The sequence below is a fragment of the Clarias gariepinus genome, chromosome 14 (genome assembly GCF_024256425.1).
Source record: "Clarias gariepinus isolate MV-2021 ecotype Netherlands chromosome 14, CGAR_prim_01v2, whole genome shotgun sequence".
Classification (NCBI taxonomy): domain Eukaryota; kingdom Metazoa; phylum Chordata; class Actinopteri; order Siluriformes; family Clariidae; genus Clarias; species Clarias gariepinus.
The window spans coordinates 18,067,651-18,087,898 of NC_071113.1; the positions used below are offsets into that span (position 1 = coordinate 18,067,651).

A 20,248-nucleotide genomic window follows, 5' to 3' on the forward strand; every position below is an offset into this window, starting at 1 on the left:
ATGCTTAGGGGTAGGGTCAGGAAGTGCTGTTAAGCAGCTGAAGGTGTGCTGGGAGGAAAAACAATAACATGCAGAACAGTGTGGAAACCTATGTAATAAAGAAGTGAGTTTAGAAGCAATAATGATGCAGGACATATTCCTACACCAGGCTGCTTCCAGATGTGCTGATTACTTTTTAATCAACTTGGAAGAGTCAACCAACAAATTGATTTAGATATTTATTTTGCAGTTAGGTGGCAAAGATAAGACATAACTTAAACACCGACACTGATTGTGAAGGATAAGATATGCGAGTCAGATACAAAAGAAATGAAAAGGACAAAAAAAAAAAAATCTACAAAAAGGGCTAAAAGGTAGATCCCTCCTTTCTCTCAGGAATTTCATTAGGATCAATCTTTATACTGTATAAACACTTAAGATTACAGTAGGATGAACATTCAGACACTGCAGCTGTCTTTTATCAGTGCTTTGAGATGAACTCTGGAGGCAGTTCTCAGGCAAAGATAATTATAAAACATGAAACCAAGAGAAATGAAAGAGAGCCAGAAAAAGAAAAGGCTGAGAAGTATGCAACACTTCTATTAACTATAATGGGCAGTTTTTCAATACTGAATATGGCCAACAAAGCACACTAACTGAGCATCATGTTTAAAATGTGATTTTTAATTCTGTACATGTAAATACATGTGATGACAAGGTATTCAGTGTTGATTGCTTTTCAGGTTACAATCCTGCACATGCTTGAAAACAGTTAGAAATAGGCAGTTCTAAATCTCTTCCGCTACTCTTGCCATATGACTTTTTTTTTATTTAATTTTTTGCTGTACAAAGGTTATTTCACCAGAAAAACAAGACCAGAGCAGACAAAAAACCAGCGCCAAAATCCACCACTGACTCTGCCTGCTCCAGGATTCTAACCGTCAAAACATGTACAAATGAAAATTGGATTGTAAAATGATCCATAATGATTCATGGTAAAGGTTAGCACTTGATCATACAGTGAAAGAAAAAGGAAAAAAAAAAAAAAAAACAGAAAATATGGAGACATCAGAAACAGTACACATAGTTGTTCCTAAGATAGAAGCCCTGGTACTGAAGCTTTCTTTGAAGATGGGTGCCATCTGGACTACAGTCTTCATCCTCATTAAAAAAAAAAAAAAAAAAAAAGCTAGACTGCATAAACTCTTGTCCAGCTGGCTAATCTGAACTTCATCACCCGGCCCGGTCATAGAGCTTTCTGATAGGCCCCATGCCCTCTCCACAATAGGAGAATTCCTCATCTGTTCTCAATGCTCACACTATAACACAGCTTCACACATGCCCAGTTAACACAGCACGCATTGTCTTTGCTCTTAACTTAGATATTAGGCTTGTTGGTTACATGTTCCTCTATCCATAGCTATTCTGATGCATAGAATTTTTAAAGTGAGTGTAATAGCTAAAAAGTTAGATGTATGGACAGTGAACAGCACACTTAAACACTCTGCTTCCCAAATAATCTATTAATCAAAGGGTTTCTGCATAATAAAAAAAAAAAAAACCAATAACGATTACAATGAATGAGGAATAAAAACAAAACCAACACAAAGACCAGGAGAAAAATGGATGAGAGATGGGTCAGTAAGGCCATGGCTAAAAATAAAACACAAGGACTAACTGAACAAAACATTCCTGTCAACCAAACTACATGAAGGAAACAAGTTATTAGGAATTTTTCATTTCCGTTTGTTGGGAGCTTTTTGTTTTCCAGAAAATTGGGTTCAAATCATTAATGCTGTCTACTACCACCTACAGTGCCAGTGTTCCCTCACTCACAGTTCACATACATGCACACACTTTTAAAGCCTAATATTCTGTATTTTGATTAACACATTGTTAATTCTGCACTTAAGTGTTTGTTTGGAATTAAGTAATCCTTACAGCAGCTGCGCTGGATAATCTGTTACTATATCAGATAAGTGATGGGAAATATCAATATCATATGCCGTCTCACACACATACACACTCTCTCACTCACACACACACACACACACACACACACCTTCCCCCCGTCCCCAAACCAAATCAGACAGACACCCGAATGTGAGAGCATAGAGAGAAACTGTTATTTCCTCCTGCACTTTATAGAACATTACATTAAAGGAGGGGAAATGACAGGAGGACAGAACTGGCTTGTCAAATAAAAAGGGCAAAAAGAGCTCTCCTAGCTCAAGAGAGTGCGAATCTCCTTGTGCATGTGACACAAGAAGTCCACATAAGAAGCTCCGCCACTGTTGTTTTTGTCCTCCACAAGAAAATGCTTAAAGATGAGCTCAAGTTTGTCCTCCTGTTTCACCAACACCAGCTGAAAAAAGAAAAAAATATATAAAGCATTCCAGTCACAGGATGGACAAACATCAATACAGAGACTGTACGCTGCATGGAATATCAAAAAAAAAAAAAAAAAGGAAGTGATGATGGTAGGTCATCAATTACAGTAGAATATCACAGTTAAAAAACAAACAAACAAAAAAACAAGACAGCTCCTGTCAGACGTACCTTCATGTAGCGAGAACGTTGTGTGCGGAAAGTCTCGATAATTTCCCTCAGCCTCTTTGAGTATGGATTATCCAAGATCGGCAAAAACGTCTGCAGTAAAATATGAGCGTGATGTGAGCTACGTTCATAATGCCTATACAATGCTATTAATACAAAGTTATTACAAGCTGTACCATGTTAGGATCGATCTGGCTGAAAGCAGGGGTGCCAAATATGTTTTGAAGAAGCTCCTGCTGGGTGTTGACCCCCACCCAGAGGAAAAGGTTCAGGCCAGTCTCCAGCAAATAAATGCCACCCTTAGACAGCCTTTCTTCAGAGTTCCTGACTGCCATGGGCAGAGCGTCACTCTCCACATCCAACTTGTGCTACATTAAAAAAAAGCACCACCATCAACAGTACTCAACAAATATAAACTAATATACTTAGATATATACTATAAACTGTGCGAGCTAATGTGAATGTGGATTCATACCTACTGTAGTCAGAAATGTACAAATAAAACTAGGCGTACAAATCAAACTAGGACTTTTGATTGCGCAATGAGAATAAACACTACCTTTATGTTTCCTAAATAATGACCTGCTACACTAATGCACCTATTCCAGTGTTTTGATTAATGCTTGTAGAAATCACTTGGATTGAGATCAGGACTATAAGATGGATGCGGCAATAACTCCCATCTGACTTCCTGTAATGTGCAAGTGGTGTTCATAAATCATTAATTTAAATGATGAAATAATTTCCTGGGGCTAAGAGTCTCATCACCGTACTATGCTTAAAGTCTTCTGTAAGTGTTAATTGGTTTTACACCTTTACTTCAGAGACATTTCTTTACAAGTACAAGTTTGATTTGAACGTATGGAAGTATATTAGTGCCAAAATTCTTCAAAGCAAAATAGCAGGTTGAATTACATGAACTAAAAAAAACGTGTTGCAATAAAAATATTTGAATTTTTCTGCATTGCAAGTTAATCTGAATTGAAAAAAATCCATAGAGCATTTACAATGTTTGAAATTTTTGCCACTGCAATTTATTGTGGTTGTATATTTCAAGTGAAAATGTAATCCAAGCATTTAAAATTCAATGCAAAAATATTCAAGTTACTTAATTGCAGGTCAAAAATATAATCTTCATTATTTTTCAATCTTACAAATTCAGGTTGCAAAAATTCAGGTAATAAAATTCAAGTCGTTAAAATTCAGGTCTTCACATCCGGGATATCACAGGAAGAGCAGTGGAGAGCCGATTGCTGCTGTTCGTGCCGCAGTGCACTTTAAAGTGTGCTTCCTGCTCCCTGTGCAGTTTACTTCTCAGAAACTACTTACCGATCGGACTCTTAACTAACAGGCTGGGTTGCCAGTTGCTCAATAAAGGGTGTAATGTGTTAAAATGACCCCTCTGCAGTTAACGGTATATTCAAAGCAAAGCCAGCGCTCTTTCATTCACACGCAAGAGCGATGGGTCCCCCCCGCCTGCGCTCGGTAATGTACAGTCACATTCAGTAACAAGAGGGGATTAATTTCCTCAGCAGCAGCAACAACATACATGCTGTTTAGACTTTGTTAAATTTATATTGCTTATAAATAAAGGTAACCATAAAAACTTTGTAATTAAGAAAAACGTAAAGTGTGGATAGTACGGTTTAATGTCAGTCTGATTAAAATAAAATAAAAAAAACTAAAAAATTGTCACAAATTATTTTATGCAACACAATTACAACATTTCAGTTCAATATTTAGTATGAAGTCATAAGTCTTCATGTAGTTGTTTGAGCAGTTAGTAGTATATATGTATGTGTGACTGTTTCATATATGTGTACGCAAGCGTTTCATATGTGTGTGCATGAGTGAAGTTTGATTTAATATTTTTTGTATACTGTACTGTAATATTAAAACAACTGCCTGTTACAACCGCGCCTCATAAATACCTGTCACACTGTGACTTTGTCATATATAAAATTGTACATTTATGGCTGCACTGCAATTAACCCCATTTCTCTTTTTTATTGTAATTTATATATTTTTATTTATATTATTTTTATACATCTTGTTGTTTTTGTCCATCATTGCACTAGTAACTCTGGTCAGTTCTCACATTACTCTGTGTATACTGACTGTATGTAAGATTAACAGTAAGACAGGTTATAGACTGCACACTGTATTTGTCTCTAATGTAAGATATACAGTGTGCAGTCTATAACCTGTCTTACTGTTATCGTCTCTAATGCTGCTGGATATCTGGAATTTGCTTTGAATATAGCGTTTACGGCAGAGGGGTCATTTTAACCGTTTATTGTGCAACTAGCAACCCGGCCTGTTAGTTAAGAGTGCTGCATTCCGATCGTTAAGTAGTTTCTGAGAAGTAGACTGCACAGGGAGCAGGAAGCACACTTAAAAGTACAGTGCGGCACGAACAGCAGCAATCGGCACTCCACTGCTCTTCCTGTGATATCCCGGATGTGAAGACCTGAATTTTTGCAACCTGAATTATGTTACCTAAATTTTGTCTCCCTGAATTTGTAAGATTAAAAAATAATGAAGATTGTATTTTTAACACTTGAAAATATTTTTGAACTTCAATTTAGTAACTTTAATATTTTTGCATTGAATTTTAAATGCTTTAATTACATTTTCACTTGAAATATACAAGCACAATAAATTGCAGTGGCAAAAATTTCAAACATTGTAAATGCTCTACAGATTTTTTTCAATTCAGATTAAATTGCAATGCAGAAAAATTCAAACATTTTTATTGCAACACGTTTTTTTTCAGTTCATGTAATTCAACCTGCTATTTTGCTTTAAAGAATTTTGGCACTAATATACTTTCATATGAATGCCCGTTTTGTTATAACCAGCATCAGAATGAATGATAAACACTTAGGGCAGACTAAAAACATACTACTTTAACCTGACCTATGTGTAGTTGAGACATTTATCTTATTTAAAAATACATTCTATTACATTACAGTATTTTCATAGATAAATAATTAATAATCATAAATAGCAGGTAAAGTAAAAAAAAAAAAACTATCATAAAAATACTTTTCCCTAATCTTACACATTTTGGGCACCAATTGAAAATATATTCTCATTATCACATGATTTTGACACCAGTGTTGGTGAATATGTGCCTGCACATGCCTATGTGTCTGTGTGTGTGTGTGTGTGTGTGTTTGTGTGTGTGTCTCACCACTGGAAGCAGCCGTGGGTAAAAGAACACATGGCTCTCTGCCACATCCATGGCACTGACCAGCTGTCTCAGATAGGCGCGATCGTCTAAGGAGACGTCTGCTCCAGGGTGCAGAACATCACTCTTCAGTACACAGTTGAGATACACAGGAAGCAGCTTCATGCATTCTGGAAGGATCAGCTACACACAAAGCCAGCAAGATAATTAGAAATGTTCACGACATTGGTGCATTCTGCTCTACTCAGTAACACAGTTATAGCAATAATTAAAACGCCTTAGTCACCTGGCCAGCTGATGATGGGCTAGCACAATTCTTGCGATAGCAGGCCAAGATCTGGGCACATTGGTTTACCAGACTGTCTCGCACATTCTTGGTAGGACTATTCAGTATGCTGCGGTATGCTTTAAACAAACACACACAAAAACAGATGGTTACACTATGGCAAATTTTGTGTCCAAACACAAAAAAAAAGGAGGAAAAAAAAAGTACTACGATAAAATTATTGTCTCAGAATTGTGTCTCCCTTACCATACTTAGCGAAGAAATTGATGATGGTGTCTGTTTCACAGTTCCTATACAAGTCCGCCAGCTGTGCACAGCAGTTTACAGCCATGTTATGGATCCGCAGTCGCCGCTGACCACCACAGCTGGTGTATAGCACAGCGCACTGTGTACATACACACAAAAAAAGTATGATTACTAAGGACAAAAAAAAAAAAAAAAAAAAGTCTAACATTAGTTGATAACTTTTACGGTGTCTCATACATACCTGGACAAGTGCGCCAGTCTCCTCGCTGAGCTTGTCGTCATGTTTGAACTCCACTGTGACGGTTTTGTCACAGTCCAGACATGCCAGCTCTACATCTGTGGTGTTGCTCATGTAGAAGGAACCAAAAAAGTCTGTGGCCCGGATACCTGCCAGAACACAAGCTCAAATCAATAAAGACCTGCAATTTCATTATTGTGAGGAAAGTTTGACCCTGCAGAAGCAGACACAAAACAATACACCAAGACGTAGCTGAACAAAGCATGAAACACGTGAACCGATCACACAGGATGCATGCTAATGCCAGATGCGAGTTAAAAAATTATGACCATTAAATTCAAATGATACCATAAAATAAAAAAAAATTCACAAAAATATGGATAACTACTGTTCAATCAATCAACTTTTAAAATATACACGACTGTTAGCAGCCCTTAATATAAGGACCCTGAAAAAAAATCTTAATTTCCAGTAAGAATCTTTCAGAATACAATTGGATTTAACAGACTGGTCAATTTAAATGTTGTTTTAAGGCCATGCTGCTCATAAGTTCACTGTAAAGGCGTCACACTTACCAGTGCTTGTGCGGACCCTCATTACTGCATCAAAGCCCACCTGCTTCTGCACATCTTTCCTCAGATCGTTCAGAAACCGCTCCTGGTCAGACTGGGCCTGACATGCAAAACCATGGCAATGTGACTATTTACATTTATTTAATTGTATAATACAAAAAAATCTTTTAAACTAAAGTTTTAAACTATGCTATAGGATTAATGAATCGAGTAAAGCAAACACAGTTGTTACACGAACCTGGAAATAGGTGTATTTGTAGATGGATCCTCCTGTTGAAGTGGGCACTACCCCTAATGTTGCTATATCTACATACTGATTAGGGAACAGGAAGAGATCTACACAACATCCCTGTGCCACACAATCCTTCGCCAGGTTGGCATAGAAGCTCACTTGAGGCTGGAATAAAGTCTGGAGAAAGAACAGCAGCAGTGGAAATCAATCCAGATGTTTCAGACAATGGATTTATGGCTTTAATTATAGTAAAAAAAAGAACTTGTACTACAACAAGAGAGCAAATGAGAGGATACCTTTTCTTTGTCTGTGCCCACGAGCTTCCTGTCTTCCCTGTTCTTTAGCTTGCCTGGTGCTTCAGCGATGGGTAGAGATGTATGGAAAATGAAGAGCTTTCCAGCACAGTCTGCAGCCTGAAACACAAACCAGCCTTCAACCTTGACTTGACACTAGAATTGTAGAATGTAAAAGCTTTAATCTTACAGTCTTAAATACCTTAAGAGCTTCCAGTCCAGCTTGGATGACAGGTCCAAATACTGTCTCTGTCTCTCGTGTGTCAGCAAACATCTCGGGGATCTGATCCAGCAAACTGTACAGGGAAGAATATGTATTATTGGAAGATCAGCCAAATGAAGCAGTCCTCAGTATTTTTCTGAAACAAAAGCCCATACTCACCTCTCAATGACGACCCTGGACTCGGTAACATTGACAAGGAATCCGTCCAACAAGGGAACGAACATGTCTGCCACATCTGAGACCACCATCATCTGAGGTTGGGCCAGAGAAGCCTTTACATTATAGAAGTGCAGCACTTTGTTGTAGGTGACAAAGCCCACCCGTATACTGGACTCCATATCAGGGTTCTCTCTGAAAAGAAACAACATTTAAAATGGTGAAGCATATTAGTGACGGTGTTGAGCTCCATCGTGGAAAAAAAAAAAAAATTTTTTTTTTTTTTTACATGCAGTTGTCCAAAATAACGAATTAAAACTAAAAGAATGATTTTAATCTTACATAAACAATTTAACTACAATATCTGTACCTGGGCAAATAGTCCAACAGGGTCTTAAGCTCCTGGCATACGATCTTTACCATGCCACTTTTCACAGCATTATACGACACATCAATTAAGAAGATGAATGCTGGAGGCTGAGGAATCTTGTTGTTCTGTAAACAATAAATAGAATATGTAAATAAAAAGGAGCACATGATGCACACAAATGCATCTATAATACGTAACCTCTTGACGCTTGAGTGCCCACCTTACAATAATCCACCGTAGCTACAAACTCATAGCTGCCCATCGAAAGCTCAGGCCGCTCATAGCAGTCTACACGCTTCCCTGTGTGGTCCAGATGCTGGAAATAATGGGGAGGCACTAAAAAAATAAAAATATGATAACATATTTATTAAAATTTTTCCATCCCTTAAAAATAGACATGTAGAACACACCTAAATCATTATTCATTCCAAAGTCTTTCCTTATACTCGTGACACAAAGGTCACACTTCTGAAAGGAATCTTCACCCGATAACTAACACACTTATCAAAAACATGACTCACCTTCCGTGACGCAGCTGCAGAAGCTACACTGAAAGCGTCTTCCGCCCTCGATGAACTGCATGTAGGGACACATGTAAGCCTTACAGCGATTACAGCGAATAGGGCCACTTTCCCCATGATCCACTATATAAGGCGGGTTCTAAAAAGAACAAATATGAGACAATTGGTTAATTATCAATGCAAGACCAAACACTCAAATGTGTGTGGTCCCCTCATGCCCCCACCCCAATCAAGCTGGATACAAACGGATTTAAGAATCTTTTTTTTTTTTTTGTAAAAGTTTACACAATAAATTTGGCATTTACGAAATCCCATAAGAATACAGAAAAGGTTCCTATTCTACTCCTGAGAGTGTGTGTTTGCCCATTAGGAGATACAAGTAAACCTGACCCTGGTTAATGTTTATGGATTACTGCACTTAGTTTGGATTCAGGAACCAAGGGTATATTTTGTGTTTTATAATATTGTCATAAAATGAAAACAAGCCAACACAAACCCTTAAACTAAATAAAATTTAACACTTAATAACGACCAAATAAGTGTCAGGCTATAAATGAAAAATCGTCTAGTAGCTCTAAGCACCAGCCTTAAAGAAAAGTCTCAGCTGACAATATCTTCTGCCGAAAAAATAAACAATGTGATTAACACAAAGGTGAATTATTTATTTTTTAATTGCTTTTTTTGTACGTTTTATTTTACTTAAACTGATTGATCGTTTCAGGCTCACAGCTATTGGTTCACTTGGAACTTAAATGGAGCTTTGTGGGCACAAATACAAACGAATCAAATGTGCCAGGCAACTTACGGGTAATTGGCATTTATCATTATACACACGCAAGTCTGAAGAAAACAAGTTTTTCTGAAATATTGCATTAATTTTTACATTATTCTCAATATTTTATTAAAATTCTAGACAGACTTCACAGATAATTTGCTCCTACCGCACAGGATGCTGTGCTGCATGCCAATTTGTGAATAGTTTAAAAGCACACCACCTGTAGTAATACAATACAAATTAACTGCCACACAAAACTATCTTGATACAAAATCAGGATGCGTTTTCATCTAATCAGCATCCTACTTACGAGTGAAGTCAATTTCCTGATTCCACTCAACGAACACTAAAAGGCTTTGGGGTTGAGACTTGATTGAAAATAATTTGCCTTGGGCAAACTAAATTAAAATTAATTTTGCACCTAAGATCTTCTGTTCACAAGGCAGAAACTGATTTCACAAATCATGGCTTGAAATGCAGGAAAGACATTTTTTGCAACTGAAATACAGCGTGAACAAAACTGCCTCAAAAGACTGTATAATGAAACACGACCTCACCTCATCTGACGGGAGAGTAGCCAGCGGTTTGATAACTGCGGCCAGTGGCACCTGGGACTGTTTCGCCATGTCCGAGGTACACGGAACGTTATAGGCTGTGCAACGGATAAAACGTGGACTCGCGTTCCCTTCAAAACACACATGCACAAGCACAATGGAATGTGTTGCAAAGCTTTCATCGACAAACATAAAAAATGGAATCTAACCACTACATCTTACCTTGATCTTTAACATGAAAGTCGGTAGTGATGAGAGGTGGGACTTGACCTCTGACCCCAGTGACAAAAGGTTCGTTGCTTTTGTTTGCCTTGTCATCCTCTATCACCTGAATCTGAGAGAGCAACGACATACAGTTGATCTATGCACACGCTTCTCAAAAACATGATGAGAGAATGGATCATGCATGTGCAACTAAATATATAAACCCTTCACAAGGCTAAAAAAAAAAAAGGCTAGGTCAAACATGCAAGGGTGTAACTAGCATGCAAAGAAAGAGGGAGAGGCTAGACTGGGTGGGGAACAATGAGCTACAACAGGCGAGAAAGTCAGCGTTCTTAAAAATAAACTAATTTTCCAGAGATCAATTAGCGGAAGAGGATCCTACATCTTACAAATAAGCGGTGTTATGGTTATCAGATTTTTAATGCATCATGGACTCAGAACTAATTATTATGTCTTCACACACTATATGTATGTGTTTTTTATAATTTTAGTATTTTTTATGTTTATTTATTTAATTATTATTGCTATCTTATTGCAATTTAATGCTGTTCAACTTGGGTTACTGTAAGGTGCTATATAAATAAATGTTGATTGATTGAGGTATGACAGACAAAAAAAACTAAATCCCTTAAGAACTGTTCTCGCAGAAAGATCTTTTTGTACACTGTTACTTTTTAAATCATATTACTGTTAATATAAAGCAAAAAATTTATTGTATAATTAGTGTGTTGTGTGTGTTTAAAAAAAAAAAAAGAAAAAGAAAAAAAAAAGTGTAGCAGTGCTGCTGGTGCAAACGTAGAACTTTTTCTCCCCTAATTGGTTTTGTTCACCAGAGTCATGTTTTTCTGTGTTAGAGATCTGTCGTGTTAAACAAATCTACAAACATGCTAGGGGCGGCAGCTGAGGTAGCAATGTAATTTATTTACAATACAGTAAAGGATTACACAGAGCAGTCTGTTCTCCATGTGTGGAGAAGCTATGACTGTTGTAATGTGATTTAAGAGTCCAGCGCGTAGGGGTTTGTGAAGTGTTTCCTGTGACACCAACACCCATACTACAAAACAACGGAGAACGAAGCTAGCTAGAAACGGGTAATTACTGTTCGATCAATCGACTTATAAATCTTATCTTTCATTTCAACTAATAGTCAAAATATAATATTCAGACTGATCCATTATACATTTTAACTATTAAAAGATGTATAAATAATACAACTGAAAAGATCTATGTGGTAACTAGAACAAGGACTAAAGAGAAAGATTAGGGTTAGTGCAACACCAGAGACATGCAGAGAGACACAGGGCACTTACTGGGCTGGGAATAGCGTCTGGGTCTATTCTATGTCTTGTTTTCTGCACAGGCGGTATGTCAGAGGCTTGCTTTACATTTTAACAATTTAGTCCAGCAAGATTAAAGAGAGGAGAGAAAAAATAAAAGCCAAAAGAAAAAACAAAAAGAGAGCAGAGAGAAGATAAACAGATGTGTAACCACACATACCTCTGCTTTCAAGACTAAAATAAAAATGATTAATTACATTGTTTAGAAAGCGATATCAGTGAACGAAGATGCAAATATTGCCAGTGGCACATGCAATATTCAAGCAGATTTTTTTTTCTTTTTTAAGCCTTAAATCTCTCCCGGATTTGCATATCTGTTATTCCGCCATGGTGCATGCATATCAGACACAGGAGACTCCAGAGCATGGCCTAGCTTGCACAAACCACTGCACATAACTGGAACGATTCCTCTCAGTAAAGTGATAAAATACCAAAGACTACAGAACTCTGTGGATGTATGCGTTGGAATAAAATGAGTAGAGAAAATTGAGTACACGGTGGGGTTTAAAAGACAAAAGACATACAACACAAGTGTGATTACCAGTGCCTGAATGTGAAATGTGAACAGACTGTGTGTGTGTGTGTGTTTGTGTGTGTGTGTACCGGGCTGGGGATGGAGTCTGGGTCAAGCCTCTTTGCTGCAGCAGGAGGGGCTTGTGCAGGGGGCGGAGCACCATAGCCTTGCTGCCCAGAATATGGTCCACCATAGCCAGGCTGCGGAGCCCTCACTTGTCCAAATGCACCTGAATAAAAAAACAAGTAAGCATGCATGCATGCACACACACACACACACACACACACACACACACACACACACACACACACACGTCATCATTCTCTGTTAGCTTTATGTATACTGTAGAACAGATGCACGGACAGCTTACATATTAAAGCAACATGACTGTTATTATCCTACATGAATGAGCCATTCTCCTGCCTATAAAGGATCTCGCATGGGAAATGTCAGGCCACTGGAAAATTCCATGCACTATAAGACTAATAAGAAGCTAATGTTTCCAGGTGTCAAAGTAGGACACAACCTTGAGACCATGACAAGTCAGCCTGAGAGAGAGAGAGAGAGAGAGAGAGAGAGAGAGAGAGATATACACAGAGAGTACACACTAAATTTTCAAAACCAACACGCAGATGACTTGGTCATACAAATATTATTCTGCATGTTATTCTGCTCTAAATATTTTCATTACATTTCTATCATGTTTGTCAAAGATGAATTATGATTACATCCTTACTGCAGGAACTTCTTTAATCTTCGTTATGCACTATGGCCTCAGCACGGTTTAAGTGCAGCAGGTATGTCTGATCGACTCTAGATCAGACATTGGTGGGTTAGTTGCTAATGGTTTACTGTTTTATTAAACCTCCACACATGACGCAAAACATCAGACCCTGGTTCCACCATTTAATTTCTGTCACTACCTCTGCTCCAGCCTTAACGGTGCGACCCCTGATTCCACTTCTGTTCAGTTTATACAAAACACTGAGGCGCAAGGACATTGCAGTATCGCCACCCTGATCTGGTTGTGTGTCATGATTCACTGCTTTTACCAGTTACCCACCATAATGACTATTGATAATAAAAAAATCTAGAAATATTTAATGTGGCGATATTTAATTTTTTACACAAATTAATCACATTACCAAGTTCATAAGACTGTGAACGTGAGGTCTTTGGCCGAAGCTACTTTTATCGCACTTACTGCAGTCCACTTGACATCAGTAAGAAACCATAACTACCTTGGTGTAACAGCACACCTAATCGTTGACAAATGGCCACTGCACCTATTCACCCTGGGAGTGTTAAAAACAGCAGAATTTTTTTTTTTAGCAGAAGCACAATTTCTTTTTGCTCACAATGTGATTTTTGTTGCAAGGAGGTTACCATTTGAGAGATTTTATTTTACCATTTGTTGAATGTTAATGTTTAAGATATTATACAACTGCAAAATCTGTTTTTACAACTTCAAAATTCCTCTAAACAGTTTGTCATGCATTTTTTATTCGAACATTGTAATAATATATAATACAAGTAAAACTGGCCTTCACTACCACACTAAATAACAAAGTAAAAAGGGCAAAGTTAAAAAGGGCATTCTTTACAGCACAACACACTATGAGGAAAATGAGGTGTTAAAGTACAATGATGCAAGTTCAATAAACAGATGTGTTCATATGTCGTGTTTGACTATGTTTGAAACTATTTTAGCCCTTTATACATTCTTACATTTAGAAAATGCAAGCCTTATGGTCCAGTTGTTCAGTATAAATCTTCAGACACTCACCGTTCTGCTGGGGAGGATAGCCCTGCATCCCTGCCTGTGGTGGTGCCATTCCAGGGGTGGTGGACCCATGCATCATCCCCGGCTGTGCAGGAGTCACATGGTTCGCTTGGGACATAGGAGGGCCCTGAGAACCCATAGGAGGGCCCTGAGAACCCATAGGAGGGCCCTGAGAACCCATAGGAGGGCCCTGAGAACCCATAGGAGGGCCCTGAGAACCCATAGGAGGGCCCTGAGAACCCATAGGAGGGCCCTGAGAACCCATAGGAGGGCCCTGCATGCCTGTATATGGAGGCCTGGGAGGTACACCTCCTTGGGGTGGAAATCCAGCAGCAGTGGTAGGTGGAGGAGGGCCTGAGTGGAATGGGGATGGCTGTGATACAGGGGGCATGGCTGATGGGTACTGAGATGGGGCAGAGCTGGGTGGAGGCCCCCGAGGGAACGCTGAAGGCTGGGAAGTGGGAAGGGGTGCCCTAGGGTGAGTGGCCTGCACTGGTTGAGCTGGAACTCCATATGATACAGTAGGACCTGTAGGTGGGGCGGAAGAAATCTGAGGCGGCGGAAGAGGAGAGGTCTGTGAAGCCAGGGGTGGAGGAGGGTGCTGAGTGGGAGCAGGTGCAGAGGATAAAGGTGGGGCTGTAGATGGGAATGGCTGTTGAGCAGGATAGTAGGGCTGAGCTTGTGCATGGGGTGCACCCGAGGTGGGCTGGGGCCATGTGGAGACATTCGCTGTGGGGGCAAAAGACGCTTGAGTCGCTGAAACAGGAGCCTGGGAGGAGGGAGGAAGCCCTGGAAAAAGAGAATGATGGGAAATTATAGGATACCTGTAACTTACTGAAATTGTAGTTTAGTTTTGTAGTTTTAAAAAGCCAGTTTATCATCATTTTATGTTACATCACAGTGACATCAGGTCTAGTTCCACATGCACAGAAAATTACTTGAGTAAGCAAATAGTATTTACCATAGCCTGGACCAGCTGAGGAGGGTACAGTGGACCCAACCTGCATGCCTGCCATCTGATTGGTCACCTGCTGCATACTGGTGGGTGGTGTTCCAAACTGCTGGTTGTACGCAGGCTGAGGACCTGACAAGTTCATTGCTCCTTGAGTGTATGGCTGAGACACAGGTGGCCTATACAGTAAACAGTGGAATAAAAAAATATATTGAAACGTAAAACATCAAATCAAAATTTAGCAATTTCTAGCAATACCATCAGTAAATCGGCACACAAAAGAATTGTGATTCATAACTGCATCGATTTTTTCCTCCATCTCTAGTTACTAGGTGTGTTAAAGCAGGAAAGCGCTAAACAATGGATTCTACGACTAGAGTTACAAACTTCTGGTTTAGAACCTTCATCGAATGCAACATGATCTCTAACACACAGTGTGGGTGTGTTTCTTAGAATGCTTCTGGAGATAAACCTATTGGGTCACTAGGATCGAGTTACAAATCCATATTCATACTGAACATGGAAAAAACAACAAGTGACATTCATCCATATTTTCCCATCTTGGTCACCTGTGAATTCACCCCCCCCACAGCTCTCCCCTATCAACCTGAGAAGGATGAAGTCTAGCATGTGCATCCTTCATAACATACATCAAACATTATCCTTTGTCACATGGTTGCACAACACACTCAAAAAAGAAGTGCTCTCTGCCTTTTAACATATGGATAAACTAACAGCCCATGATGAAACACATCCCCTTGACTGACTACATTTGCTCAAATGTACAGGGGGGGGAAGTGCCTCTCTGATCCATACTGGACGCTTGATGTCCAAGCTGCCAGACAAATTTGACTTTTAATAATACTAACAAAGTTAAAAATGCTTGCATTTGATGATCCAGGCTTGTGGAAGAGCATTGCTACTGCTGACTTAAGCAAATTTAACTTCTGCATTTAAGCTCAGTAACACGCCACAGTTTTGGAGACAACTTTCAGTATACATTAAATCTTTACCTTTGTGGAGGGGCACCCATAGATGGTGGTCCATTCTGTACGTCACTCTGCCCAAACTGTGAAAATGGCTGAGGTGCAGACAATGGGGGAGCACCGGAGGTGGGGGGTCCTCTCATACCTGCAAAATAGAAAGGATTAGAAATCCAGCAATAAATATGCTTAACCTGTGGTATACTGTATATGCCTGGGTCAAAAAAATAAATTCAAATAATTCATTGAATTAACATTTTTTTTTTTTCATAAAATTCCAACTAAATACCTGAAATATTTAAAAGCTTCAAGTGGGCTACATTTTAAAGAATATATTTTTTGGTAATATTTATATTTTATGGTGATATTTTGAAGGAAATTACTGAATTAATTAACCTTAAATGTCCCTTATTTTATCTTTTTTTCCCCGATTTTCTCCCTAATTTATTTGTGTCCAATTCCTCCCTGCCACTATGGGCTCCCACATTAAGGCTACTACTACCACTCAGTCGGGAGAGCCGAAGACTATCACGTTTCCTCCGAACCACGCGACACCAGCCAAATGCATCGTTTCAAACTACTCGCTCATGCACTGTTGGGGCGGAGTAAAAAACATTTGGAGGACAGCGCTTTCCGCTCTTTTCGCTTCCGTGAGCTCACAGACGCCCTCATTGGCTGTAGAGCCGTGATTACTGTGGGAGCAGTAAGTTCCTTTCACCCCTTTTCGAGAGAGCTCGGCCAATTAGCTCTCTCTAGACCTTCGGCTGCGAGAGGTTACACTGCGTCACTCGGAGGCTTATTTTATCTTTTTAGCAAGGTAATATTAGTCCAGCGCGTCAATTACTTCTCCAGCTGAAAAACTTTTCATATAATGCATTTTTTCATACTTTAACCTCACATTATTTCACTTCTCCTCCAAATAGCTGATTACAATTTATATGTAAATAATCTACTGCTAAGCCACACCCCTCCAGAAAACAGTAAAGCTAAACAACAAGTCTTTGTCTCCACTAATATGAGGTCATAAAGGACAAATACGGGGAATGCTCTCCCCCTCACATCCTCACATTATGTGTCTGAACTGGAATGGAGATCCATCTGAATGGCTAAAAGTGAAGACAGTATAACATTTGCCCAGTCTTGCTCTCTGTTCAATTATCTCTTCGTAAGAGATCACCAACTGCTCACAACCTTGGCTAGCTGTGAATTTATTTTATTTTTTTATTAAAATGCAAACAAACAAAAAACTAATTAGGAGATGTTGAAGGACATCCCAAAATATGTGTTTCCTAATCAATTATGTTATTAAAATATGATATAGCTATCAATTAGCATTTAGCTGAGAGAAAAAGAAAACAAGAAAGTCAGGCATTTACAGCCAATGAGTGAGGACCAGCCTGGCTATTTTTTTGATGATTAGGGCAGAGGCAAAGAAAAAAATAGAGAAGCAAAGAAAAATAAAAAGAAGCAGAATGTGACTTATTATAGTATGTGCAGGACAAACTAGTTGAAAATATCTGATTCTGGCTAATTGTGTCAAGTTACTGAGCTAGACTAGAGGCCTGCTGCATGTCCAGCTGTGAGCCTGCAGGTGAGACATGCTCGAGCTGTCCTGCACTATACACTCAGTAGGAACCAGGGAAGGGGCAGTGAGTAGGACAGCCTGCCAAATATAATGAAAACAGTTACCCAAGTCAAGAGGAGAGGAAGAGGACAGGTCAGAGACTAAGTTTGCTGCAAGAGCCTTAGAGGGAAAGCTTGCATAAGGAGAATATCCTGAAATACAAGAGAGAAAGCCGTGAAAAACTGGGATAGGCAAAAAAAAAAAAAAAAAAAAAAAAACATAGGTAAAAAGTCAGGATGGCAAGACGAGTCAAACTCAGTAGTACTTGTGGATTTATTCGAGACGTGAAACACTAGTATACGACGTAAACTACAAATTATAGTGAGTTTTACGCATATGTAGACCCTTTTAACTGAAAATGAGGTATGCATAAAATTTAATGTCGCTCATTATTATTCATATATGGACTGATTACATATTTACAGTTACCTTGAGGTGGGCCTGTTTGGTAATTAGACGCAGGCCCGTTGTAAGGACCATACGGGGCGGTGTAACCCCCGGGCATCTGCTGACCCCCATAACCAGACTGCGACTGTCCATAAGGAGAGGCCATGTGATGTTGCTGGTTGACATTCATTTTCAGTTCATCCCTAAATCTAAAACCGAGAGGAGAACATTGAGTAGGAAGTTCAACTTGTTGAAAACTAATTATTAAAAAACCTGTAAAAGTTAACCTGCTCACATTTTATTCATACAGCTAAATTACCAGATGATATCTAAATTAAAAAAAAATTGCATATGTTGTTAGAGTAATTCTGCCTCTATCCAAAAATACTGCTTAACATAATCTCCATCACAAAAGATGCATTTATTCCATTGTTAAACTCGACTTTCAAATCCCTTTTTGTCGCAGTTGATGGTACAGAATGTTTACGGAGGCGACATCACTGACGAGGATGACATGCACAGATTGATGTTTAATGAAGAAGAAACCAGCACTGAAGACAAACCACGTTTTTGCGTTACTTTCGGTACAACCCCATACATCAAAGCTGTATGCCAGATAAAACCTGAGGGTACGGTGTGCTCAGCTAACAAACTTTTTTATAAGATGACATTACCCTCAGTGATCTTAAGCTCACGGCAAATAAGAATGAATCTTCTAGTATTTGTACTGTAATAAGACCAGTCCGTCATTAATAACTATGTTTCGCCACTGCCTGTCTTGAGGCCTCGTGCAAAGGTGGACTCATAAAACTATTAAAAACTCTAAAGCAGGTAATACCTGATAGTAAACATAACAAGCAACTAAAACCAGGAAGCGTCATACAGTATGTCTATCACTTCACGGTGGGGAGTATAGCAATACCAACACAGCATGGACTTCTGAATAATTGAACGTAATCGAGACTGTAACACTGTACAGTGACCGGCGTGTGTAACGCTTCACTGACTCACATCACACATGGGTTACTATAGTTAAGCTGAGATGTGGGATAACCGTCCGGGTTCATATAATGCTTAGGTGATGAGGTGCTAGGTGTTTGAGTGAGTAAAGAGCGTTTAAGAGAGTTAGACAAGAGCGTTTATCGTGGTTAAAAAAATAATAATAATAAAATAAAAATAAAAAAATATATAATGTTAAAGTGGTATGTGCTTTAATACTTGTAAATATGAAAGTAACAATACTGATTCCATATCATAATATAATACTGTAATGCAAGGTGATAAGTGATGTCACAGGGCTCGTAGTATATAATTTCCCTTATATATATTCCATAATTATAAGACTTGGGAGAACTTTATGGTTTATAATGTAAGTGTGTTTTGGTTTTGAATGTTGTATTTGCTCTGTTATGCTGCCACTACTAAACAGCATGACATGTCGAAAATATTTTATTGTGGTCATTTTTTTTCGCCACACCGCCCGACTTGTGTACTTAAAATGTGTACAAAACATAAATAATAATAATCCCGAGTTATTAACTTGGACAGACATGACAGGACAGTAGACTTAGCTACATGTTGAGCTAGGCCACTGAGAGCCAGCTGCGCGTACAAGCCGTAAAGACAAGACAAGCTAGCAAGCGAGCAACAGTGCTGAGCAAGCTAACAAGACAGCTTTATAAAACCTACACACACATGATGTACGAGCTGTAGAGTTGTAATAACCTGAATCTTTAAGCCATGTTCCTGAAGCCGGTTCATGACAGGCATGAACAGCAGGCCTTAGCTTGCTAGCAAACAACCCTTTCAACCGAAGCAGCGACATTTCTTCTCGGAAAAAAATAATAATACACCGAGCTAACGTTATCTTACCAGCTAATGTTCACAACACCACAACTAAACAAATCAACCTGATGACAAAACGACTCAAGATGGTCGATACTACACTGAGCCTGTTAGCAGAACCGCTAACGTTAGCGAGCCTGTTAGACAGTTAGCACTTACCTCCGATCTAGACAGATGTGTAAATAACCGGAGCCGACAGGAACACCGCTGCGTTTAGCCGATCACTGGGATCTGCGTGCTGTTGTTGCTCTTGTTGTTGTTTTTCTCGTCGTAAGTAAAAACACAAGCGCCACCTTCCTGAATCAGGATCACTACTCGATCTGTTTAATCCCTTTCTTCCACCTCCCGTCGCATTAGCACCGCGGTGACATCCGCGCCGGAAGCACAGCAACTTTGTGCCACGT

At 39.1% G+C, this 20,248-nt stretch overlaps 1 protein-coding gene across 5 annotated transcripts; it reads right to left on the minus strand.

Moving 5' to 3' along the window:
• Positions 1-642: 642 nt before the first annotated feature.
• sec24c (SEC24 homolog C, COPII coat complex component) lies at positions 643-20,238 on the minus strand. 5 transcript variants are annotated; one of them, XM_053511154.1, is made up of 25 exons: positions 20,004-20,238; positions 18,042-18,208; positions 17,678-17,764; positions 16,019-16,136; positions 15,015-15,184; positions 14,057-14,842; positions 12,360-12,499; positions 11,730-11,798; positions 10,417-10,528; positions 10,198-10,325; positions 8,866-9,004; positions 8,565-8,680; positions 8,345-8,469; positions 7,978-8,169; positions 7,798-7,891; positions 7,599-7,715; positions 7,309-7,479; positions 7,074-7,170; positions 6,502-6,647; positions 6,261-6,399; positions 6,015-6,133; positions 5,732-5,911; positions 2,712-2,903; positions 2,539-2,628; positions 643-2,344 (listed from the first exon to the last, which is right to left on the minus strand). In XM_053511154.1, the coding sequence occupies exons 2-25, from the start codon at positions 18,187-18,189 to the stop codon at positions 2,204-2,206; spliced, it is 3,816 nt and encodes a 1,271-aa protein (XP_053367129.1). In that variant the 5' UTR covers positions 18,190-18,208; positions 20,004-20,238; the 3' UTR covers positions 643-2,203. The 5 variants fall into 5 exon arrangements, with proteins under 5 accessions (XP_053367129.1, XP_053367131.1, XP_053367130.1 ...); XM_053511156.1 differs by lacking the exon at positions 17,678-17,764; XM_053511155.1 differs by lacking the exon at positions 11,730-11,798 and having other exon boundaries at positions 20,004-20,237.
• Between the last annotated feature and the right edge of the window lie 10 nt (positions 20,239-20,248).

Excerpts from the sequence above, each read along its gene's own strand:
- sec24c (XM_053511154.1), bottom strand. The coding sequence starts at position 18,189 with ATGAATGTCAACCAGCAACATCACATGGCCTCTCCTTATGGACAGTCG. Across the intron at positions 16,137-17,677 it reads TTCCTCTCCTCTTGACTTGG|GTATGAGAGGACCCCCCACC; the intron begins GTAACTGTTTTC and ends TCTATTTTGCAG. Across the intron at positions 7,892-7,977 it reads TCCAGGGTCGTCATTGAGAG|TTTGCTGGATCAGATCCCCG; the intron begins GTGAGTATGGGC and ends TTCCCTGTACAG.